The 26,793-nt window shown below is 40.4% G+C and overlaps 1 protein-coding gene across 1 annotated transcript in view; it reads left to right on the forward strand.

Annotated features, from left to right (window-relative positions):
• Window positions 1–18,443, forward strand: part of akap6 (A kinase (PRKA) anchor protein 6) — a 126,903-nt gene extending 108,460 nt beyond the window's left edge. The window contains exons 12-15 of the mRNA XM_036593532.1: window positions 9,302–9,517; window positions 11,573–14,659; window positions 15,607–15,738; window positions 17,393–18,443. Coding sequence (XP_036449425.1) covers window positions 9,302–9,517; window positions 11,573–14,659; window positions 15,607–15,738; window positions 17,393–17,434 — 3,477 coding nt within the window. The 3' untranslated portion in view covers window positions 17,435–18,443. The remainder of the gene's footprint in view (window positions 1–9,301; window positions 9,518–11,572; window positions 14,660–15,606; window positions 15,739–17,392) is intronic.
• The last annotated feature ends 8,350 nt before the right edge of the window (window positions 18,444–26,793 follow it).

Raw genomic sequence — 26,793 nt, forward strand, 5'->3', positions numbered from 1 at the left:
AAGTATATGCTACAGGATAGCCTGACCTATATACGATATGATATACAATATGTGATGATAACGATTAATACTGACATCCACCAGATTTGTAGTATCAGTGAAAGCCCCACTTATAATACACCAATACCGATAAATCTGGTGGACGTCAATATGTACATTCGAACACCATCATGGTTAAAATAAAAAGATGAAAAATACATCCAAACCTAATCTTATGCATGAGAAACACACCAGATTCACCAGTGTATTATCAGCTGATACTGACAAATCTGGTGGACGTCAATATTGACTAAAATTATCAGTCAGCCAATATATCAGTCAAACCCTACTTTCCTGTTGCTAATACTTTTTCTAGATATTATAGCCAACATTTTTGTGTCAGGCATGCACTCATAGCATTAACATGCTAAGAATGAAGCACATAGTCAAAAGTGTAGACCAAAAAAATCATCTCTCTGCAAATAGCAGTGTTTCATTTGAGCTCTGCTACAATAATAAATGCAGGGCAAAAGCACCCATCAGAGCTCTGACTGAAAATCTATAGGAAATAATTATTTGAGTTAAAATGCTGAGGAACGGCGTGGGGTATTAATCAAGCCGTGTCAAAACACAGGTAGTGGAGTTGATTACATTCCCCCTGCTGAGTGACAAACATAAGAGAAGAAAACTTTTAAATATACACAGGGCAAAATGAACAGGGGGAGAAATAGTGCTCTAGAAAGAAGACTTTGCTTTTGATGAAACGCTGCGCAGCCATGGAAGGACACATTGATTTTTTCAGGACTGGCATACAGAAAAAAATAATAATAATACTGAGATTGGAAATATTGATATACGCAATTTCTATGGACAGTGGCATTGCACTAAATGGAATAAATGGGCATTAAATAAGAGGAAAGAGGGCATTTAACGATTCCATATCTGTTCTTTCGGTTTGGAAGTGTGAATGAGTTGAATAGGCAGAGTTGGCATGATTGCAACTAAGTTGAAAGGCAGCAGCAGGAGAGCTTAGATCCACACTGCAATAGAGCCACTGTTCTCTGAGCCATCGCAACGGAGAGAGAGAGAGAGGGTGGTAAAGAGTTGCATTGACAGCCATACTTGCCCCCTCACATGCCAGCCAAAGCAACAGGCTTTCATCATGCTAGAAATGGACTACAGTTCCAGACAACACTTGACCATTACATTGTGCCAACAGTGTAGGAACTGTACAGTCAATGCAATTAATTCAGGACTGTGCTTCTTCAAAGCAGTGTGCCTTACACATGGCCTTGATCATTGTCTGTGATCACCACAGCTGACATGAAGCAGAGTGGCATTTGAGAAACACCTTGCTCACAATACTGTAAGAGCAACTGTAGCACACCTTTGTAGCACTTTCAGGAATGTGTGGTAAGGCATATTTGTTTTTTTCAGGTTTTCTGTTAACCATTTTAGTGGCTAATAAAATCTATTAGTAACGCTTTTTTTGAAAGTCCACTATTAAATCTGTTACATCTATTAAATGCAAATGAATGTGAACTTCAACGTAATACATCCTTCTAAATCTAACCCTAAACCCAAATTTAACTCTAACCTTAAACGCTGTGGGTAATGAGCCTGTCACGATAAAAAAAATTTAGCTGACAATTAATTGCAATTTAAGTACATGTGAGTACTAATTTTTTATCACAATAAAAAAACTATATTTTTTCATTCATTGATCAAAGTACAAGCCTAAAGTGGCTAATTAGCTCAGACAATGACCACAGCTCAAGCTCAGATTAACAAACAGTACTCACTGCCACCCCCTAATGGTGTTAAAGCACAAGTCAGAATTAAGAACAAAGGACTTTTGTTGTTTCAGTTGGACCTATGACGTCTCAATAAATGTGTTTGTGCTTTCTTTTATTTACATTCACCCAATGGACAAAAAAGCACCCAAATCATATATTGTTTTTGTTGCAATGTGAAGATATGATTGTGAGCTAACACACATAGTTTCTTAGCCGCTTATTCTTCTGGGTCGCGGGGGGTACTGGAGCCTATCCCAGCGGTGATTGTGCAGAAGGCAGGAAACACCCTGGACAGGTCCTCAATCCATCGCAGTTGCAAGACTATAGAAAATAATGTGTTCAAGCGACTATATGATTATTGTGAAATATCACATAGACTCGCAATGCCATAAAAACATGTATAGATATAGTATGTAGAAGGAAAAATCAAAGAGCGAGTCACTTCATAATGAATAATGAGTCTAGCCTCCCTTTAAAATGTCATCATAAAAATGTCCATCTCCATCTGAATAAAAAGCAAGAAGTTCTTGACTTGCTGTGGGGAGAGAGAATCTAAAATTAGACTCTATTGTATCTGAACCTTCTCTGGGCACATAGTTCAAACTAGTTGGCTGCCAATTTCACATCTTTTATTAATAACGACTCCCCTTTAATAGTGTGTTTTGATGATAGCGAAACCTGAAGGTTGAAGTTTTTCTGTGAGAGGAATATCTATGCCATAGCAGCTTCAGGCATTACAGAATAAGTATTTCACTCATTAAAGCTTTGTTAATATGGCGGGTTACTAAAGATCACTGTAGTCATCACTGTGTCGCAGCATCTGCCGTTTTTCCTGATCAGTGTCACTGTGGAGGATATAAGCTTGGTGTTATGCTAATGCTCTCTGCATAGTTAATACACTCTCCATATCATTCATGCTAATAACATCCGTCATTTCTTATCAGCATGTTTATGTGTTGGCTGCCTGACACTCTGAAGATGGACGTTAAAAAATGGACATTTAAGGTCTTTTAAGTAATGAATTCAAATATACTGTGTAGTGACCAGCGTTCTAATACCATCCCCTGCTTCACAAGCAAATTCACTGCAAGCTAGACCAGCAATGCCTTGTTGCATATTACTTTCTGACCTCTAGTCATGCGCTTGGCCGCGTTGGGTTGTTTAGAGTTGTAGGTAGGAATTAACTGCAGTGTTGCTCTGGCTTCTGTAGGAAAGCGTTCGCTCACCCTACAACTTATCGTCAGCTTTCATTTCTCATTAAAGTCATACACTGTGGCAGAGTGTTCTGTTTTTTCTTTATATTTCATCAGGCGATGAGCCATTAAATATATATGTTGTTTACTATGGACTTTATTGTTTTGTTGCTTAATTTGTTTGTTATTATTCTTTTGAAAGTTCACGTTTTGGCAGCCAGTCGTAATTGATTTGGCAGACAGTTGAACACTGTTGTCGGTGTAGGCAGTGCTTACAGGTTATACTCTCAACAGTGGCAACTGCAGCAGATCTAACCCTAAAAATCAGACGCCTGCTGAATGTTTTAACATGCAGAACACTTAGATCTGTGATATACTGGTCATACTGGAGCAACTGCTCATAATTACGGGTGAGTGATTTCATGAAAAAGTATGTTTTTCATATCAGTTGGTCAGTTTACATGTTGTTGTCTAAAAACATATCTCCAATTTTATATTTCTACATCAATTAAGCACAGCAGCTGCCCTTTACATTGTGTAAAAATTTGATGATGAGTGGACCAAAAGGAATGCTCTAAAACTGCTTGGAATTAAATCTCTTTACACTAACTTCCATTGAAAGTTATTACTGTTTTTACCTTGTCCTGTAAAGTTGCCATTTAGGAGAAACAAGGTTTTGTTCTGACAGTGATGATATACACCTTTGACTTGTTCCATGACTAACTGTAGGTTGGAAGCTTTTCTCTGTAGTATCATCAAAGTCTGAGTCCATCCAGTCTTCTCTCGTGTCTCCTGATCAGAAGACTGCAGCGGCGGCCCCCAGGCCTTATCCCGGGGCCCCTGTCCAGCTAATGAAATGTGACAGCACAGATATAATATCAATACTTTCTCCATGATTAGGAATAAGGAACTCCTGTTCTTTGGCGAGTGCTAACCGCATTAACCGTGGGGCGCTGAGGAGGGCGAGTGGGGAAGTGCCAAACGCAGAGTTAGTGTCTTATCAGCAGGTAATGGGGAGCAGACAGGTGACAGCCCAGGGAGGCCTGTTCATTACCCACACAATCGACTGGCCACACACACGCTCTTATTTTTCATTCTGCGTCCAGCCTGCTCGCTTTCATTTACTGACACTAATGAGAAAATGTCCTTATTGATAGCATTATTATCACTTTTCTGCCATTTGTTTGCTTTATCACGTTAAAGAGGGGTGGGCCGCTGTTCATGAGACATTAGTTTCATCGTGAAAATATCTGTCAGTTTTTTGTTTTTTATTTATTTCTCATGGTAGACAAGAAAAGAGAAAATAATTGGAAATAAAGGCTCAGCTTTAAATATGGATTATATGGATTAAATATGGATCATGAACAATGAATGTACTGTAGACTTTTAACTGTTTTTGAGTGGCCTATATGGCGAAAGTATTGAACTGAGAATTGAGAAAAGAAAACATTTACTCTAGACTTGGCACCTTAAATAGCTTGATTGACAGGTGTCACTATATCATCATTTAAAACCACTACCTTTTTTTGTATCTTATTTTTCTTCAGTTTTGTTTACATGTTTAATTTACCAAATGTGGTCATAATTCATTTTTACATGACTGTTTTCCAACTTCTATTTATCCCTTAGAACTAAACACTGTATTTTTACTGCCTTTTAAGATTGATATAGGATAAATGAGCTCTGTTCTGTTCTGGCTGCCCTGTATTGTGTCTTATTTAAAAAGCACCCAAAGCAGAAATGCTCCCTAGAACTTCAATATGAGTTGGCAGGGCTAAACTACTGTTGGCTGAATAAGTGGATATGTACAAATGAGTTGGTTCTTGTGACATCACAGAAACAGTTCATTGTTTTTGCAGGATGTTTATCATATATAGACGGTATGGACTGCGTAGGGAATTGAACAATTGACAATGTTTATATATTACTTCAAGCCCATTTATTTCAAAAAGGCAAAGAAAATTTGTTTTTCCATGACATGGACCCTTTAATATTGGCCACAGTGGCGTGTGTTTGTGTTAGGACTGCGGCGCTGTTCTTCGTTGCAGTCCGTTGAGGTTATCTGTGAGAGAAAGATGCTGTGATTCCAGTGACATAAACAGATGAAACTACAAGCAGCATGAGCTCAGGGAATCTGTGTGTGGGAACAAATCTTCGACATGAATTCATTACGCTCATTTGCGATAACAAGTGCTTGTGGTTTTAATTGACTTAATCAACAAATAGAATTAATCAGAGATTTCTAATTAATGGTAATTGATTGAATATCCACTGGGTCACTGTCAGTGTTAGATTCCTGTGTCCTTGCCTTGACTGGAGGGGATTTGGGCTCTGCTCCTCCATCTCGGCCAGATTAATTGAAAATGTTCAAATTGCAGCTGCGGAAAGAAAGAGGGGGATGAAGTGTGCACTCATTCTCCCAGCAGAGAGGAGCAAAACAAACGTGCCAAAGCAGAAAGAGCAGGAGCCTCTTCTGCCCTCATCTGCCATTTTAATCCGCACAAAAGAGCATCAGCCTTGGTGCATGGGTAATTCCAAACCCTTCTGACTTTCAAGTGTTTTATTGTACATTGAAAATGGCTAAATTGTATATGCAGTAGAATACAACAACATGAAGTTGCACAGAGAAGAGCTCTGAGACGAGCAGAGGGAGAGTAAAAAGCGTTAATGGCAGTGTGGGTAGGGTCTTGGTATATTCTCATTTTGCGCAGGATATAGAGATGGAGTTTGAAACACCTCTGCATGGGGCAGCAGCTTTGGGCCTGCGCCGCGTGCCTCAGGTGTGATTACCAGCTCCGATAGCAGTGAAACTTGTAGATTAATACAGTACACAAGATGGATTTAGCCAAGCGATAGCGAAGCCAGATCAGGCCGATGAGAGAGTAGTCATCTCGGGCATTGTGGAGATTGGCTTAGCATTGACGCACGCTCGGCGGCAGCTGATCTGCTGATACCTTTATTAAAAAGCACCTGATAGATAGGCCTGCTGTGAGCTCACTCATTCTATTGCCTTCACAGAGAATGGTCAACTGAAAGATGGCTCTCTTGTTTGGTTTCCACGTTTGTCTCTCTCTCTGCCTCCCTCTCTCTTTCTCTTTCTCTCTCTCCTTTTCATATCTGGCTGGGGCAACGGAGCGCATTGGCCAGCGGCCAGCTTCTCAGCCATAGCACTCAGCCTGTGGGTCTGAAATGGAGTCATTGTGTAGGTTCACATTCACATACTGTGGGGAAAAAGCAGGCCACTTTACTGCTCCATGTATTTGGAAAAGCTTTTTAGCAAATATTGGCACACCATACTCCGCCTGCCCCCTTTGTCAATAAGGCAAGACTCATTGGGGGGAGAAATCAGTTTATGAAGCCCGGCAATACAGAAACAATGAAGCATCGGATTTCTGCGGAGTTTGGAAGTCTAAGAGCACCATATGCTGTTAAACGTGTTATGATATAGACCCGGTTCTGTGCCATTTAATCTGAATGAGTGGACTAGTGGTATTGATTGAAGAACAGCCTTCTAGATTGTTTGCCGTAGCCAACTGTGGAAGGACTGCTGTATGAGGACCGAAGGCAGTGAGGGAATGTAACAGTGCTCGTAAGAGAGTGATGTTGACCATCCGCAGCACTAACACCAACTGTTTGTGTAAAAAGATAAACAGAGGCTAGCCAGGCTGCCATAAATGTTTGCAAGCAACTTCTAGAATACCAAGTGTAGCCGGCTCTCCACACTACATGCCTGCTTGTGTCTTATTTTATGTCTCATATGTTTGTTTGTGTGTCTGCTTTCAAAACATCTCCAACATCTCCTGAGCATCCTGTTTCAACTGTGCTTTCCATCCTATTCCACAGGATAACTTTATCACTCTACGCAGTGACCTCACTCACCCCTCCTCTCTCCCCTCTGCCATTGCATTTTGCAGTCTCATTACCTGTTTAAAAGATGTGGGGAGCGGTAAATGTATGCTAAAACAGAGGACGAAACTGCAGAGGAAAAAAAAAATCCAATTTAAATGTAATGGTGTTTAATATTTATTGAAAAATGTAAAGAAAGAGTGAGGCAATGCCTTGCAGAGCAGGTGGGATTTACATAAATTGTTCTCGGAATGTTTTTGTCCCATACTGCACACGGAGCAGAGCTTGTCAATTCACGCAGCCTCCACTGCATATTTAAAGAGAGCTTTGGTACGGGGCGCTAGACCATCAGCATCCTGCGCCCCTTTCACCACATATATACAATCACCTCAACTGTGCGCTCATGTTCAAGAGAGTGTATTCCATTTGTGTTATAGCTGAGCTGTGGAGCACTGGAGCGAGGCTTCAGCCTGTTACTATCGAACTGAGTGTTGTTTATGGGTTGGGTGGGGTGTGGAGGGGTCTTTGTGATTTACATGCTCCTGACAGCGCAGATTCTTGTAGGGACCTCATCAGCACTGGGCTCACTACTGACTCTCTCATTTTCTCTCTTTCTCTCTCTTGTTCTCTCTCTCTTTAGCACTTTTCATCCTCACCTCTTTCTGCCTTGCTCTCTCTCTCTTTTTGCTTATGAATATTAGGGAGGTCACACAATTCCTGTTAGGACAGTTGGTAAAATGCAAATAAAAACAAAAAGTCCACTTTGACCTGTATTTAAATTAAACAGTACAAAGACAAGATGATTGATGTCATATTTAATGAACTTCATTGTTTTTTTGTAAACATACACTCGTTCTGAAATTGATACCTGCAACACAATCCAAAAAAGATGGGTGAGGGGCAATTTAAGACTAGGCAAATGGTGCAATGTTCAAAAAACATCTTAAACAGTTGATGCTTGGGTATAAAAAGAGGCCTATTCCTATATGAGCATGGATGGGTTGATGCTCGCCACATGCTAACAAAAAATGTGCCAGCAAATAATGCAACAGTTGAAGAACAACATTCCTAGTCAAGTGTTTGCAAGGATTTTAAGTATTTCACGCTTTATCGTGCAAAATATCATCACAAGATTCCGGGAATCTGGAGGACAAATCTGTGCATAAAAAGCAAGGCTGAACACAACAAATGAATGCCCATGACCTTTGACCCCTTAGACGGCACTGCATTAAAAACCGGCATGCTTCTGTAATGGTTATCAACACATGGTCTGGGGAATACTTTGACAAACCATTGTCAATAAACAGTGTTTATCCATAAATGTAATATATGTATATGTACAAAACAATTAAGTTAATGTAAAACATCAAATATTGTGTTTTTGACAACATTATTGGAATTGGATTTGTACAATTTGAGCAATAAATGTCAGAACTTTGTTTGACACAAATAAAAATTAATGTGGTCATTTTATGGAAAACAATAACATAGCATAACAGAAGTTGCTGGAGGTAACACTCTGTCTTGCTCTCTCTTACGGTCTTTCTGGTTCTGAACGTCACACATAATACTGTACATCATCACCTTAAACAGAGCAATAAATGTCAAGTTATACTTTAGCAGAAATAAAAGTTATATATATATGTAAATATAGTTACTTTGCAAATAATATCACCCTTGAAAGAAATTACACAATTCTGCATGAGAACAATAGAAGTGCTCTAAAATATAATGTTCTATATGTTCTAAAACAGGGGTGCCTGAATGTTTTGTCTTAGGGTACATACATTAGATTAGGGTACGTACATATATATATATATATATATATATATATATATATATATATATATATACACACACACACACACACACACGCACAATGGAATATTGTAACTTTCTAGTGGCTTTCAGTTTGGGCCACACTTTCTGCTCTCTCACTTTCTCTCTCTGTGGTTCTGACTTATAGGGAGATCATACGTAACAGTATACATCATCACATTTAATAGAACAATAGATTATAGCTTGTCCTAAATAAATATATGTAATTACTTTGAGAACCCTTAAAATAATTATGACTGTATCGGAAACAGTGATGTTCTAAAATAAGTAACTCGATGTGGGTTATAGCGAGCATCCACAAAATAGTATACATTATCATGTTAAACATCAATGGCATGTTAATGTTTGGCACAAATAAAATCAATTTGTGTAGTTACTTGGTGAATGCAATTATCCTGAAAATAATTATGGACATTTTAAAAAAAATGAGAAATAAATAACTGAGATTATACCCCGTTAAAGAAATAAGCACCTATATGTTGACCCACACTTCAGCTTCTAACACTCATAACTTACATCAATTTTACGATAGTTGCTGAATAAAGAATAGTTCTTCCTGAATCCTACATCTTAAGATTATTAACTTAACAAGAAGCCTGCAGGTTAAGGGGTTAACTATGTCTGTTTTGTTGCTCTCTCTTGCTCTAGGCTCTGTGTGTGGAGGTGCGAGGCAGGAGGAAGGGTATGGCCTCGGTGCTGCGTCTGTGTCAGAGGCTGCTGGAGGGGCCGGAGGAGCAGAGCTCTGAGTCCGAGCGCCAGTCCCTGCAGCTGCTGCAGGTGAACCTGGAGAGGCGCTGGGAGGCCATCGTCATGCAGGTGCTGCAGTGGCAGAGCCGCCTCAAACGCACCCTGGGGCGAGAACAGGTCAGATATGACGCGCAGGATGGCTACAAGCATGTTCTATCTTCAGCTAGTATGTGTCCAGCAAGCAGCTGTTGCAGGGATATCACCGCCAAATCACAGACATGATGTGTCATGAAGGACCTGCACCATACGAACCGAATCAGTATGAATATAAAACGTCTAACATATAAACATTCCAGCTTCAAATCCCTTCACACATGTCTAACAGATGCAGTCACTGATGTGTGCATTCTCAATATAAATAAATACATGACAACACACGCTGAAATCTAACAAGGTTTTCCTACTCTACCATTCAGCAAGTCCGATTACACTTATAGCCATTCTGTCCATTCGTTTTCAGAGTATGTGTTTTACTCAACTCTTAAACTGACTGCATGGGAGTATATTTATTCCTTATTCTACGTGGTAACTTTTCCAGGCTACGTGTTTTTTCAGCCAGAAAGATTGTTGGTGTAATATAGAGCAGCACAGCTGTAATGGAGCAATAAGAGTGATGTATAATGCAGGAAATGTAACAACGTATTATCGTTCAATAATACAGAATGAAGGCAAAGTAGCTAGACTGACTCACAGGGCACCGCACTCAGTGCATTACAGAAGTTGCCAAGGAATAATTGACTGATCTTAATGTATTAAGTAACGTCTACAGAAATGCAATAACTTAATACAAAGCCCTTTCCCCAGAGAGGTAAATAGCCTCTCTGTAGCTTGAGAAAGTGTAACTGTATCGCTTCCCCCCTCGCTCTCAAACCAAAGACAGAGATCTTTAAAGAAGCCAGTGTACACACAAGGTTTACTGCAAAATAAACAGCATTTTTATCCCCAAAACAGAAGTCCTAAGTAGTGACTTATAGTAATAGGAGGGTCGTAGCAGTGCTTTAAATGTGGGAGTTAGATGCGCATTGGACTGAGGCTTTTGTTATGCAGATGCTGTGCATTCCTGTGTGGCAGCACACGGCTCTGTGGAGGCGGTGTGGAGCACACAGAAAAGCCCAGGGACCTGTTTGTGGACGTCCACTCAGTTATCCGCTCTCATTTACACCGGCAAGACAAACGACTCGGCCCTCTCCAGCTCTGACCTTGCAGGGCTGAAGAGCAATTTCACTTTGGGAAGTGTTTAGAAAAGGAGAAGAAAAATAATAGGGAGGGTCTGTTTTTGTAAATACAGTGCTCTGTGTGCAGTGATAAAATAGCGTTCTATTAAAAGATTTAGAAGACAAACTCTGCTTATACGTTCACTCTTCATGTTTGAGAGCTGAAAAAGTTTTTCAATTTGGCCATTTTTAAAAAGCTATGGTTCATGGTGCCATTTTTTTAACATGAAGGTCAACAGAAGGGATGGTAATGTGAAGCTAACTTTCACTCACTCTAAAAAGAGGTGGATGTACCATAAAATGACTGTCTCCTGAGAAGAAATGAGAAAGGGTAGCTCTTTTATTGTGCCCCATATTCATTCAACCTTTAACAACTCAAGTTTTCATAACATTGTTTTAATGTACTTTATGTTATTAATGACATAGTGGAAGGTTATGCCTGGAACATTGTGTTAAAAAATGCCTTTGGTGCAATTGTAGTACATTGTAAGCTGAGGCAGCTTACAGAAATGAGTTTTATTTGATTAGACTGATTGATTGTTCTCACAGTTGAAGGTTTTATCATGCATTAGCGATCCAAGCCCCATCATTAGTATTTCCCTTATCAGCAAGAAGGGAATAAACAGAAATCTAATAAAAATTCATTATATGCGATGTATGACATAACACGCAAGTGTTAGATTTGCCAGTTTATTAGATTAATGAGATAAAAGGATAATATAAATAGACCTTTCTCTCATTAACAAGAAACCGAGCAATTTGTATAATTGTATCCCATGCAGAATGCGTGTGTCTAAGCAAAATTTTCAAACAGAAAGCAAAAATGCTGTACAGCTTAGCTTGCTTTTGATATCATTAAAATTTAATTGCTCTTGAAGATCAGAACCATGACGTATGTTTCTACATTTCAGTGTGCTCCCCTTATATACTGATTGCATTGCTGTTTGTCCATGCTCAGGTCCCAGGGAACTTGATCGAACCATCGCTTATGGATCTCCATGGCCAATCTGAAGACTCTTGGGAATGGGATGAGATGGACATGACCATAGTTAATATGGAGTCACAGGAATGTGATGAGCAAAACCTTCCTTCTGAAATGCACGTCCGTTCTGGTGGCGAGCTCTTAAATATGACTGAGTCATGCCCCTCACAGCAAAGAGCAAGCCTGGACATCTCAGAGCCAAATTCACTGTCTTCCCATGTTTATCAGGTATTCAGTCTGCATAATGTGGAGTTATATCAACAGCCGCAGTACAATCAAAAGATGTCTCCAAATATCACCAAAACCAAAGGGAAGCAGCCACTGCTGAAGAGCCTGAGCAAGGACTCCTCTTTCTCCTCAGTGGAGTCATTGCCAGACATCATAGGAGGGCTACTGAACGGGAAACAGGGGTTGCTAACAGATTTAACCAGGAGATCAGAGAGTGAGAGTGGGATAGTCAGTGAAGGGGACACTGAGACCACAGCCAATTCTGAGATCTGTCTGCTTTATCAGAGTGAAGATCAAAAGGTTCACGTTACTCTCACTCCTCCCATTCGGGCGGAATCGCCTTGTGTAGATAAAGTGTCAGATGAAGATATAGACAGGATCCTGGAACGTGCCAACAAATGTGCCGAGCTGGGAGACAGTCTAGCAGAGGAGACAAAGAACCAAAGACATCGCATTGTGAGGAGGAAGAAAGAAGAATCTGGAGAGAGCAGGAGGAAGAACAGAAAAGAACCAGTGGAGATCCTTATTAATGGCTGCTGTCTCAGTCCTGAGTCTGAGGACTGTGACACTGGAGCTTTCAGTGCTGGAGACAATGACAAAAGAAAAATCCGGAAGGAGTCTACCCAGCTGTCCCAGGGGTCTTCCCTGGACTCCTTGTATTCAGTGGGAGAATTATTTCCATCGGCCAAAGAGACTCTCACGCGCAGCACATCCCTTGAGAGCTGGCTGGCTCCATGTAAAGGTCCGGAGGAAGTGGGCAGTCAGGGCAGTCTGAGGGACATGGGCCTGGCTGCAGAGCCCACTGGGGAGCTGAGCAGGAGAACCCTGGAACTGCTCAAACGACTTGAAAACATCCAGACCCCTCTTGACCAGAAGATGACCCGCAGTGTTTCTGATGTCACCCTACAAAGCAGCTCCCTTCATCTTCCCTGTCATGGGCCACGTTCAGGTGGACTTGCTTCCTCTGCTAATGAGAGCATGGCTGCTTCTCTCACAGAGCTAAGCAGTGTTGAGGATTCATCAGTGGCATCTGAAGATCTGGCCGTACAGAGGAACCGCCGTGTAGCTGCCAACTCAAACAATTCCTTCAAGAAGCAATGCCGCAACCAGCAGCTGGCAGATGAGACAGATGCTAGCATCAGCATGGTGGTCAATGTGTCCTGCACCTCAGCATGCACCGATGATGAAGATGATAGTGACCTGCTTTCCAGTTCCACTCTCACCCTCACTGAGGAAGAGCTGGGCATCAAGGACGATGAAGACTCTAGCATTACCTCTGAGGAGGAGTATATAGAGGGCTCATTTGCACTGGGGCTGGACTACATGAAGGGCGAGTTTCAGAGCTGGATCAAGCACAGGTCCCAGAACAGGGAAAAGAATGAGGCAGATCTCGGTGATGAGTTGCAGTGTGGCACCCTGTCCAGAGAGATTCTTTCACCTGTGAGGACCACTGGGGATCGGCATTTCTTGAATCGAGCTGCTCTGAAGCTCTTGGAAGTAAACACAAATGCTAAGAATGACAGCCTTAAACAACAGGAGGTGGACGGCAGTCGCAGGGACGCAACCAGAAGTTACATCAGCTGCTTTGTGGATGACATGGAGAATGGGAATGTGGACAGCTCACACATCAAAGGGAAAGATGAGGATGATGAGCTCCTCAGAGAAGAAGGGAGTCTATTCACTAAGAAAGGAGAATCATGTAAGGACTGCTATGCCATGGATGCTTTAAATGGAGATATGTCGGGTATGGTAATCACCACCTCACCTGCCCCATGCGAGCAGCTGAACCTGCAGTCCAAAGAGTCGTCTCTGGAGGGTCAGCTGAAAGGTGAGCTGCCATGCCACAGCTCCCATCGCCCGTCCCCCTCTCTGTCTCCCATGGAGGAGTGCTCAGGGACCCACCATGGCATGCTGGGAGCTTCTCATATGAGCTCCCAAGAGCGGTTAGCATCTTTCCTGAATGATGTCCATGAAAATCACACGGAGAGCTGTAGCCACCCGTCCTTCCCTTCAGAAGATGATAAAGGCGAGAACATTCACAGCTTTGTGATGGAGATCATTGACATGGCATCGGTGGCACTCAAAACTAAAGAAGCCCCAGCAGAGCCTTTTCAGGAAGTCTCCAGCCCAACCTCAGTCTCTCAGATCAGAGAGAAAGTTCTTGAACACTCGCATCGGCCCATCCACCTGCGCAAGGGGGATTTCTACAACTACCTGTCGCTCTCCTCCCATGATAGTGATTGTGGGGAGGTCAGTACCTGCACAGAGGACAAGAGCAGTACCCCAGTCCTCTCAAGAACCCCAGAAATCCGCGATGAAGAGCCTCTGTTCGAGGCCTGCACAGAAGAAGTCTACCTAGGCCCTCCTCTTTGCTACAGCATGTCCATTAGCAAACGGCCCACGAGACGCAGCACCAAACTAATAGACCCCTTCTGTCCCCTGAGCCAAGCACCTCCACCAGCCTCTGATGAATACCAAAAAGCACATGGTATTTCTCCAGGAAGTATAGCTGGGAGCCAGCCACAGTGCCATAATGAGGCTCCTTATCTTAATCCTTTACTATGTGAAACCCTGATAGACACTGTTGAATGTTTTGCAGATACTAAAATGCTTGAATCCAATATTTCCCCTGTAATGACTAAGATAAGAGTCTCTTGCTCCAGTACAAATCCTTTAAAAGAGGAAGGCGGCCTATATATTAATCCTAAAATTAACTGTCCCCCGATAAGAAAGAGTGATAGGGATGAAAGAGGTGCTGCTTCACAGTGGATGAAACAGAAGAATGTCAGAAAAGGGCGCAGCTCTCCTCAGGAAGCCAAGTCAACTCATAAACAGGTGCGTTTAGACATTATACCGGGCTCTATCTGCTTGTAATGAGAGCAGGGTGCATTTCTGCTGAATTCATCTCATTGACTAAATATTTAAGAGGGATTTTCATTCTCTCCCTCCCTCCCCCCCCCCCCCCCCCCCACTCTCCCCCTGAAGTGCTAATGGAAGAAGGATTTGCAGGCGTAGATTTAAAATTTTAAGGTCTACAGAACAGAATAATCATAATCAGTCAGATTATATTATGATTCATAAGCAAGACTACAGCGAGAATCATTACTTAATTTCATGACTGAATTAGCATGTATTTGTGTTCTTTTTAAGTAGTTTTCTATTTCATATGCAAACTTCCCCACCGCTTCGTTCCAGCTCCCTCTGCAAATCAGATGTTTGACCTTATATTAGGTGAATTAAGTGCTTACTTTTTAAACTAATCATTGATACCAAAAACAAGAGCATTAATGACTTAACTCTAAAGCCGGATGTAGACAAGCATTGTAATGTTATTACTCACAAAAATTTATTGAATCTTCAATGACTAGACAGTCCACTTAATGCATGTCTAGTATATCCTGACTGGAGGTCCATGAGCACAACTTGACGTGCTCTTATTGAGTGGGGTGGGGGGGCGGCGGTGTAGGGTTCCTCTGTCCAATGCTACTGCCAAATAGAGCATCTATTTGGTCACCTTGTACCACTGCAGTGGTGGGAGCCCACAAGTAGTGATGCTGTCATGCCATAAGGACAATGAGAATCTGCTGTGATGTGAACATGCCACAGGGACAACGTGAATTTGCTAACATGAGTGACGTGTGAAAATAAAAAGGCTTGCATCAGTGCTACCTAAGGGACAGCGGTTTAGATGCTCAACAACAAGAACAAAAGAATGCTTACACATTTTACTGTCATTACCATCATGAACCCTGATGTCATCATCCCTGTCTCTTTTCTCTCAGTTGCCAAGGTCAGAGAGTGGTGTTGGGCTGCCGGAGACAGGCCGCAGGGCTTCGTTCAGCACTCGCCGTTCAGACAGCTCATCTGCAGTGAGGAGTGGAGCGAGCAGCAGGCCCCAGGCCAGGGTTCCTACTGTAGGTCGTGCATCAGCACCCTCACATATACACACATACACACCCACACAGACTCACACGCAGCCTCTGCCTCCAGGCCTCCTCTGTCGTACCTCTGAAAAATGGCTGATGGCTCTTTTCAACATCTTGTAGTGCATTGCAAGCACCCCATTTTCCACCTCATTCCATACTGCAACTAAGCACCTTCCTATTCCACATTAGTCTGTTTTTGCAACAAGCAAAAATTTGCAACGAGAATGTGTTTTCTCGACCCACATATTTAGAAAAGCTCCCTGATCCGACCCCACAGGCTTATTCCAATGCTGATGACGCTAATGCATTGTCTGACTCAGGACCATGTTACGGTTTAAATTATAGGCCACTGTACTTTCTATGTGATGATAACCTTACCAGGAAAATTGGTCTGAAAAGCAGTCATTACATCTATATGTGGTATCTATATGTCTAGTAGGGTTAGCCTTTGAATTGGGCTCTCTCACTCTCTCTGTCTGTCTCTCTGTGTCGCCATGCCAGAGCATGTTGCTCGGCAATCATTTCTTTTGATGAAAAACAAATGTTTCGTGGCAACAAAGTCCTAGAGAGTGTACAGCAGATGGAAAATCCTGCACTGCTTGCTCATTTTCGGAACTCCCTATAGTGAGTGTACACTGCACTCTAATCTAGTCCCACAAAGACCCAGAATAGTGAACTTTTCTCTTGACCTAATGTTCAACCCTCTTCAACCCAGCCAGCGTGTTTTAAACAAGCTGAGGTGAGGTTTTCAGTGACCAGACTTAAATGACAATATGAGATTCAAAAATGAAAAAGAAAGGTCAGCTAAATGAATGTGCCACCCATGTTTCATGTTTCAGCGAATGCCTAGAGCATGGAGGATAGGGTGAGAAAACAGAAGACATATGATCAGTCTACTAGCTAGAGCAGAACACATTCATATCACCCTGTGGCCATCATGGGGTCAGTACACACTCAAATGCACTGTTGATGCTTACCTAGAGGGCACAGACGACACCTGTCCAATATCAAACATCCCAAGTGTCCTCATCACAAGTGTCTAATGAATTACTTTACATACTTTTGGACAAATTATTGTGTGTTATTCCACAGTGAAAAAGATTTCTGCTTGGAATATTACAACAAATTTACAAATTGCTTTGATTTCTCTCTAATAAATATCTGTAGTGCCCCTAGTGGGTATTAAGATGAATTACAGTTCAATTTCTAATTTGTATGCACTATAGTTCAATGGTTTGGAGTCAGTGTTTTCAGTACTATAAAACACTGGTTGCAGATAAATGTATAAAATTATTCTGATGTGTTTAGTTTAATTTGTGGGGCAGTATGAGGCTATAAAGAAAAATTAAAGAATGTTAGTCATGTCCGGAATGATGTCGATTCTAAAATGACTGAAAAGGCTGTATAGCATTGAGAATTAAATTAGACTCTTAAACATGCTTCTTCAAGGGTTCTTCAGTAAAAGCAGTGGTTCTATATAGAACCCTATAGAACCCTTCCTCTGTACTATTTAGAACCCAAGTTATTATTCTATATAAATAACAAAACTGTTAATATGGCAAGAGATTCCAAACTTTTGAACAGTAGAGATTTTTTGGATTAATTGAAACATAATTTTCGCATGTGTATGTGCTTGTTCTAGAGACTCGTGGGAACCCTGGCCAGCCCTGCGTGTAAGCCCTAACTGAAGAGGTTCTGCCGCTGCGTAGTCATTCTGTGGGCCAGGATCTTTCTTTGATCCTGGTGCATGGACCCCTTGTTTGGCACTGCAATGTTTTCTGGCCCTCCTCCTCCTGCTTTAGCGCCTACTTCTGACCTTTGACCCCGGTGACTTCATGGTGACCCCCAACGTACTCTACTCTCTGCTCATCCTGGACCCCCAGAACTGAGCTACCTCACTGGTCTTCCACCCTGAAACTCACTACCACAGTCTAATATACACACAAACACACAAGATCGTATCAGCCCACCAGCTGCAGATATATCAGCGCAAATCACAGGTGTTTCTCATTTGCAGCTTCAAAGTGGAGTGAGGTGCAGCACATTGTAGAGGTTGACATAGACACATGTAGTATGTGTGAGTAGGCCATAACCGCGTGGCGTCACGTCTCAGTTGGTCTGGAGAGCAGCTTGCTCCAGCTTTACTCAGCTCCACTCTTCCTGCGTGTGTAAGATGCTTTTGCAGATGTCGAAGCCCGGGCCCGTGGACTGTTAAAACAATGAGTGCCGAAGTAGAGCTATCTATGCAACCCGACAGCTGTGTGAGGTTGTGTGGCATGGGATTTCGCGCCAGTTAATGGGATGCTATTCACCATTTCTGTTTATTTATTATTATTTTTTGTAATTCCCCAGATTTGGAGAAACAAAGAAATGTTTTAAACTTTAAACAGTTTTGTGCCTTGCAGTTATTTCTTATAACTTTTGTTAAAACACTGCTTTTTTCCATGTCGCGTGTTCAGTAATTAGTGAGAACGTGGACTTCCGAGCAAGGTTTGAGACTAATGAATGGGCATCTGTATATATGTATACTGTACGTGCAAATCTTGGTGTACAATGACAGTATAAATGCTTCGTGTTAGTGTACAACTGTGTGTGTTCTGTGATGTGAATAATTATAAGCCTTAAAGTGCTAGAATGCATGGTTAACTGTATACAGGCTCTTCAGAAATAAACATAATTTATTGAAGACTGTTCTTCATGTGCCTTTTTTTCCTTATGTATGGAAAGATGTATTCTGCTTACGCACAGCGCTATGCCACCCTTTATTTTTGTGCCACCTTTTATTTGAGTACAAGTTATTAATTTTTCAGGAGCTATTTCTGAGGAGAGTAGGTATAAGATAATCCACTTGCATAAGAAAGGGGAAAGTCAAAGGAAAATAAGTGAAAAAGAGGAGTTTCCAAAACTGGTGTTAAATTATTCAAAGAAAATGGGGCTCCTTGCAAGACCTGACAGACCACCAAAACTGTCACCATCAGATAAACAGTACTTAAAGCTTTCATCTTTAAGACAGAGGAGAAAATCAAGCTCCACTCTTAGAAAAATATCACTGCAGATTTCTTTAAAAAGCCAAAAGCAAGTCTTGTGAAAGGTGGTCTCTGACTTTTGCACAATACTGTACAAACATGTTTATGTTTGTCTGTCTAGACTTTAGTAAAATAGACCAGCTTATCATCTTTGAAGACCATTTTTTCAGTGACAATGTGCTGTAGACCAGTATTTCCCAAATCAGTCCTCAGAACCAATCCACCCCCAACGTTGGTACACATTTTCTGCTCTCTTCTAGATAGAATGGGGGCACTTTGGGAGTCCCAAATATGGACGTTCAGGTGGCTACTGAGAGCTGAGCTGGGAAACACTGCTTAGAAGACATTACGTGATTCATCTTTATGCCTCATGTACCTCTGGAAGCATAAAACCAAACACCACACGGTTATTTCCATGGCTAATGTGCTGTTTACAGGAAGTGTTGATGATTCCTCAGATCGCGCTATGGGCCCTCTGAGATGCATACATACAGTAGCATCAGAACCTTGGAACTCTTCAGCTGCCAATCAAGCGCTCTCCTGATTGCCGAGCCAAGCCTGATAAGCTCTCTGCTGTAATCGCCCATCGGCTGCTGCAGCAGATGCCTGTTTGTTGATGATGAGTGTGTGCTTGCATCAGAAGAAAATCAGACTGTAGAAATGAAAGGCACACATTTGAATTCAATTTTGAGAATATGAAATAAAAAGAAGAACGCAGTTCAGCGTGTCTTTGGTCCCTCATTAAATAGAATAGTGTGGTTTTTTGGGGGGGGGGTAAGTAATAGTATTGGCTGCCTCATCACTTCACAATATCACGGGTGGCATATTACAGTAAGTCCACATATTCTTAAAGAATGACAGACTGCTGCATTTTCTCTTATTGTTTTTGTTTTGATTTGCTTCATGTTTAAGAGGAATTGTAGAGGAGACCGAATATGATGTGCAAGTAATATTTTTACATTATAATACACATTTATTTTTACCAATGCATTGTTTATAAGGAATAAAATGTGGGAAACAAAAGGGGTTTAGGGCTTGTCTGACTTACTACCACAAAAAAAAGAAACAGTTTGCTTTTCTTGCAAGGTGAAAACAGTAGTGGATCCTTATTGTATGTGAGAGTAAAAGTCACTTTGATATTTAAAATGAGGTTTTCGCACTGACTGATGGCACTGATAAATTAGGATGGAAATGGAATCTTACGTTATCTTCAAAATATTGCATCATGAACAAATGACTCCCCTTTTTGCAATTAATGGAATATTTTTGTATGAAATGGAAATTACTTTAAAGGTAGTAAAGGTCATGTGTATCGAACCATGATGCCTTTGCAATTACAAGCAGTCGGAATGTTGATTTGGAGGCTTTGCTAAGCATAGATGGAAAAATTAATAAGTCAGATTCTCTTTGTTGAAAAGATCGCACTTGATTATATGACATTATATGACAAAAAAAAGACAAGTTGTGGAGGATTTTTCCACATGACAGTCTCAGAGGGATAAAAGGACACAAGACTGACATTCAAATGTCACCATCTTCTTTTAAATGCAGCGGACAGTGACGGAAAGTTTCACATTGTTTCAGAATTTCACTTTTGATTGATATTGTATACTGAAAAAGCAATTTCAAACAGAATAGAATAAAACGTTTTATTTCTTTAGATAATAACTTTGGGAGAAAGAGAAGAAGCATTGTGTTTAATTTATTTTATAAAAATTTTACTTTTATGTGTGCAGTACTGGGTCATATGGTTTCATCTGATAGCTTCTCCCAGTGACCTCCTATGCTTGTCTCATTAGACCGTGGCAGGGTTTCAGGCAGAGAGGGAAGGGAAGGTGTATGATGTGAAAACAGAATATCAAATGTGGCATGTCACCACAGCACATGTCCATATATCAAGAAGCTTGACAGAATGTCATCAGCAGTGGCAGCTTTTATGTATCAAAGTTACGATGGGGTAATAAAAGGCATTATGTAAAAGGAACTTGCTCCAAATGTTGTAAAAGTCAATCACAGATCCAGCCCAAAACTGTATCTCAACTTAGGGACATATTAACATGAGGATTGGCTCTCAAACAGATCTGGCCTGCTTCACAAGTGCAGGACTTGTTACATACTGGACACAGCAGTATTGTAATACAAGGAACACTGATACTGTGCTATGGCCCGATTCCAGGAACATTTTGTAGCATTTCATGTTCAGAAGATGGTCATTGGATGTTGCTCAGTATGTACAAACATGTCTATCTGTAACAGTAGTGGCTAGTATGGACAATCTACTCCTGGGATTCAAGTGTACCCCAGCATACTCACTCCCAATTTTATATATTTGCCTCCAGACACCTGATCAAGATTCAAATCCTGCTGTTACTTCATCTAGAAGCCAGCTGCATTCTTAAAAATAAAGATGGTTGAACATACAGGCACCAGAACGTAACATTAACTGCTGCACCATTTAAGGCAGAGCGGCTTCATCCTCCTTTCCAAAACATTCAGAGAACAATGTTGGTCATTTTTGTTTTTTGTCAGTTTGGTTTAGCTTTGTGCTCAATTTCAATGGCATGAGGTCCAAAACTGACTTGCCTTTAGCTCAATGACTTGGGACTTACTTAAACCTACCTAATGTTAACCACCATCTTACAAGATACGAACACCTTAAAATGTTCATTACTGTGACACTGGCACTAATGTGACAGTTAATTTTTATCTAGCTTTCCGCCCCTCAAAATATAAAGGTACAAACCATCACTTTAAATGTGTCTTAACTATCAGTCACGTTAGTAGAACTTTAAGAATGTCCCAAAGCCAAAGAAAAGAGGCCCAAAAAGAGGACAATCGCCAAAAAGCTGCTGCCAGAAAGAAAATGGTGCAGTGTAACAGCAGTTTCTATAGACCAAATCAGAATGTTTATAAACCTAGTGGTTGGCTATACCTCCAGGTGGATAACACGGATCCAGTCAGCATAGAAGCAGCTCAATTTACACCACAATTTACAATAGGTGCAAATATAACAGACAAAACATTGGCAATAATGGTTAAATCTTGTTGTGTTTGAGGCTGTAATGTCAAAGTATGTACCCAAGTATGTAACAGATTTTAGTTTTTTCCAGTTTTCCAGCTTTCAAAAGCAAGCAGAGTTGCTATCCCACTGACAAATCCTCTGTTTCTGATAACAATTACAGCTGAATCCAACAACAATTTAGTGAATCCTTTACTTTTCCAGATGAAGATGAAGTTTCCCAGCACTGTTACATGACCAATAAGACCACTGTTACATGACCAATAAGACCACCAGAATGTAAACTAGGATGGCATGTTGATGTGCTGATTGCTATTTTTGAAATGATTACTTTGAAGTGAGTTTGACATGAGTCAACATAAGCTACTTCTCTCTCTTTGAATTTATGCTATCGGCCACAGAATGAGTGTTATGCTCATATTTTCACACTTTACAGAGAAAAATAAAAGCTTTGTTTGATTCTACACATTTCTCTGTAAACACAGACGTTTGTGTAAGTGTGCCTACAGAATAATGTAGCATATCATTTCATTTCAGGCAGTAAGGCAAGATAACTAGCAATTAGGGGTAGCTAATTAGCCAAATTAGACACTTTAGAGTGACGTAACATGAACAAAAAGACAATTATATCCTTTATCGTGGTTATTATAATGATTCAGTCTGTCTCTCAAACAGGTAGAAAATAAACTAGAACCATAAGTTTGGTTGGTTCATGTTTGGGTCAGTTCTCATGCTGTGGGAAAACAACCTTACAAAGTGAATGCTTCTTCATTAACCCTGCAGTGAAATATGTGGCTGGTGCATGTCTAGAATTATATGACAAGAATTAACCACAAATATTGTTATAAGTTATTGACCAGAAGACAAAAACCCTTCTGTTTTTCTAATTTCTTGGTTAAATAAATATCAGGATTAGTAATAAATCCTGTTGTATCAGTGCAGAGCTGCCTGCAACATCCACCCAGAAGTAAATTCTATGCTGTTGTGATGTAATGCTGATTTGTTCTATTCCGGATGTATGTCCTTCGTGCTGACGTAATAAACGGTGGAAAGACGATGTTGTATCACGTACACTGTTTTAACTGTTTTTCGGATTTCAAATGACTTGATACTCTGAGCTTAAAAAGCTTTTTGTTACTTAAGAAAATATAAATATGTAATATTAAGTTATCGTGACAATTTCAGTGATTTTAGGCACACTGACATTAATATAAGTTCAGATAACTAAACCACAGGAATTTTTTTTATAGCATAGGAAAAACATTTAGTTGATATAGCAGCTTTACACTGTGCAGAGGTTCCTTCAGCTACAAAAAGGTTCTTATAGAACCATCCAAGAAACAAAAAGGTTTTTCTTGAACCCTTTCTGGCACCTTTCTTTTTAAGAGTGTAGGAGTGCTAATAGATGTATTAATACTTGTACCTAGTTGAGGCCTGAAGAGTGGATCATTATATCATAGAGACGCTGGCAGTAGCAGGGTTTGAGAGAGAGAGGGAGAGAGATAGAGGGAGTGAATGACAGAGGTGCTGGCCCCATTAAAACACTAAAGGATGCGCTGAGTCTGTTCATGTAATTTGAGGGTTAGGTGATTGGATTCCAGACGTGTCATCAAAGCCCGTTAGGAAACAATCCGACGTGAAATAGCACGGTGGTGTGGAAGGGCATGCCGAGCTTATCATCCAGGATAAATAAAAAGCATGATGTCATTTTCCCTCGGCCCTCCCAATCCATCATTTCCATGCTGAAAGTTTTTTTTTTCCCTGAGCACTGTCTGTAATTTCTCCCAGCAGTTAATTCATCATCTATCCTGAGCTACAATACTGCTCTACAAACACGGAGGAGCAATCTTTCAAAAGTCATTACAGTTTTAAAGTAATAGATGTATTTTCAATAGCCTTTGCCCCCCGCTTTTTAAACGCGACCTGCCCAATCAATCAGTGAGGGAAGAGGAGTCACATGAAATTTACCTCGAATGTACACTGAGCAAAAATTATCACATCTCCCTTACATTTGCATTTTCCATCAAAATGAAAAACATCCCAATCAGTAATGAATAAAACGTTTACTTACGTGGTGATAAAATTTCCATTTTTTGAGAGGCAATATAAAAAACAAACAATGAGGAATCACAAGAGTGAAATGTTTTATTTGCTTTATCAGATTTAACAGGTTTCATATCTAACTAAATCAACCTGTTTCACTATTTTTTCTCCAACTGGTTTGCATACGTAGACCCATTTTTAGCACATTATAAAATGGCACCAAATTCAACACAAATCAAAAATAAATTCAGAGGTTTTTTTGTGTTTTCTGAGGTGCAATTAGAGAACAGGAATTACAATAGTTAATCAAGGTCACTCTAATTAAGAAGCAGCAATCAGCTCTCTATATGAAGAAAGAAATGGCCATATTCATATTACAGTGCTATCTTTCATTTAAGGCAGGGAAAGAAGAAAATGTAATTCAGAGTTGCAGCTTCAATTATCCTCTTCAGATAGTGGCTCTACTGATGACCTTATGATTGACAGAATTATCACATAATGGGCATACACTCATTTTAGAGGGCGAGAGTAAAACACTGCAAAGTTCTGATAAGCAAATTGACTCACAACTAGTTGTAAAACCTCAGAACTCCTCCTAAATATGCCCTTGACTTCATTCAGCATGGACCTTGGGCTGATAGCTATCGAGTCTGTGGGCCTGGGCTTGGGAAAACAGGAGGAAAGAGATGGGAGGTCTGTGGGCTGGAGACTCGTCCGCAGTTTGTTCAGTCAGCAGGGGAGAGATTTCTCTTTGAGGATGAGCGGGGAGCGTGAGATGGAGAGAGTTTGGACAAACAGCAGGACTGACAGCCCCAATCACAGTTTATCCTGCTTCACATTAAGCTGCCTTGTCAACATGTGGTTTGGAGGAGAATGGCAGGCGCTGTGTCGTTGTCTCGGCGAGGAAGCCCACTGCAGGCTCCTAACATAATCCACTGACCCTTGGAGAACAAATCATGCACTTCTGAAAAGAAATGACAGCTCACTGACTAATGTCTTGAAATGATTGTTGTCATAGACCACAACTATAGTTAAATGTGTGGTGTGTTTGTCAGCATTGGATTAAATATGTGGGAGGATAGGTAGTACATAAAACTCTGAATATTTCAAAATATTTTACAGCTTTATGGTGATTTCTGGAAGGTACTTATTACGTGGTAACATATTTATTAAAGTGCTTATATAATGGAAAACTTGTTTTTTTTAATCAAAGAGTTTGACGTAAGATGTCAACATTCAAATTTGAATGTTAACTCCTGAGTTCGTCTAATAATTAAAATTAATAATTTTTGTGATGTCACAAAAACAGTGCATGTACATATATTATTGTGCAAAGTCTTGGGAACCTAAGCACATTGTTTAAAGTCACTTATCTGGACAATAAATGTCACCACATGCCATTAGAATAGATCCAAATAAACATAAATACAGTTAGAAGAAACAAGAACTCAAGAAAGTTGCTAATATGTTGTAAGTGAGTTTGAAGAACAAATTTTGGATCCAGATTTCTCCTGGATGTCCCCCATCATCGCCTAGATTTGTAAAATTCCATCTCTTGACTCAACTTTGATAACCACAAAGAGAGCTTTGGAAATGGTTAAACAAACATATAATGAGAAGTGAAAATTCATTTATGATTGTTTTTATACATAAAACAAATGTCATTAATGGATTAAACACAAGGAAAAAGGAAGTGGCCCCTTTAAAGTCATTAATGAAGAAATGTGTTTACTAAAAATGTTTCGTTGAAGCTTAGACGAATGCAGCTTTGGAACTTTTGTACTCTACTATTCAAAAGCAGGTTACTTATCACAATAGTTTTGGAGCAATAGGCTATGTGCTCCCAGCAGCAGTGTCTAATATTGATTACTAGTGCACTCACGGGGGGGAATGTATACCACCAGCCCAGCTATGGCATGTGGGAGGCTCTCTCCTGCCCTGGATCTGTCTCATGTAGTTTAGCAAAGGGCTGCAGACAAATAAATGCAATACAGACCAGTAGCAAATACCCAGGGAAGTAAACAGAAGAAAGTGTTAATCTAATTGTATCAGAGCCTGCAGTGTCGGTTTAAACCTTCCAGTGCAATCTATTTGATGCCATCCCAGGAAAATAGTGGCAAAGTGGAGGCGCTCCTCCGCCCTGTTTATTAAGGTAGTTTCATTAGACATGGTTACAGAGAGGTATTACATTTACTGTCTCTCAGGTGAGCACTTGGCACATCTTTATTGGTATTTAATCATGTCGGCTGATTATCTAAGGGAGCGTTTTTCATTTCATAAGAGCCAGGACGTGAATTATTCTCCCTGTAAACTGTACCACGGTGCAGAAATTACTGCACTTGGTTGGTGCAAGCATCTTTATCATCCAGCTCTTTATCATTGCTCTCATTTTCTCTCATTTGTCACCCTAAACAAGTTTAATTCAATTGTAACTAAAGGTAACTAAAGGCCAAGGTAACTAAAACATGCCAACTGACAATCATAAATCGTGTGAAACATATCTGATATTGGTGCTCACTTTGCAGGGCTCCTTACTTTTTCAAAAGGACTCCTAATGTACATATTCATATTGAAACTATTAATAAGCTGTAAATGTATGATAAAATGACATCAAAATATATTGTACATTGATATCAGCCTCTGCTTTATCAAAGGACAAGAGCGCTACAGTAGAAGATTCATGAGTGTTAAATCCATATTTGCATTTTGGAATATTTTATAGGTAAACACTCAATCACGTTCAGAACAATGACAGTTCAAGGACTCAAGAGTCATTGAGACATATTGTTTTTATTCATTCCCTTGTAAACACAGCGGTGACAGCACTGAATGCCCCCATCACTAATTGAAATCGTTCATAATTGTCATGGAAAATTAAATGAAAGAAAACTGTTGAGTTGAATGTCTTTACGTGCTAGTCTTTTTTCTATCTACTAAGAGCCTTCATCTATGCAT

This window comes from Colossoma macropomum, unplaced genomic scaffold (genome assembly GCF_904425465.1).
Source record: "Colossoma macropomum unplaced genomic scaffold, Colossoma_macropomum, whole genome shotgun sequence".
Classification (NCBI taxonomy): Eukaryota; Metazoa; Chordata; class Actinopteri; order Characiformes; family Serrasalmidae; genus Colossoma; species Colossoma macropomum.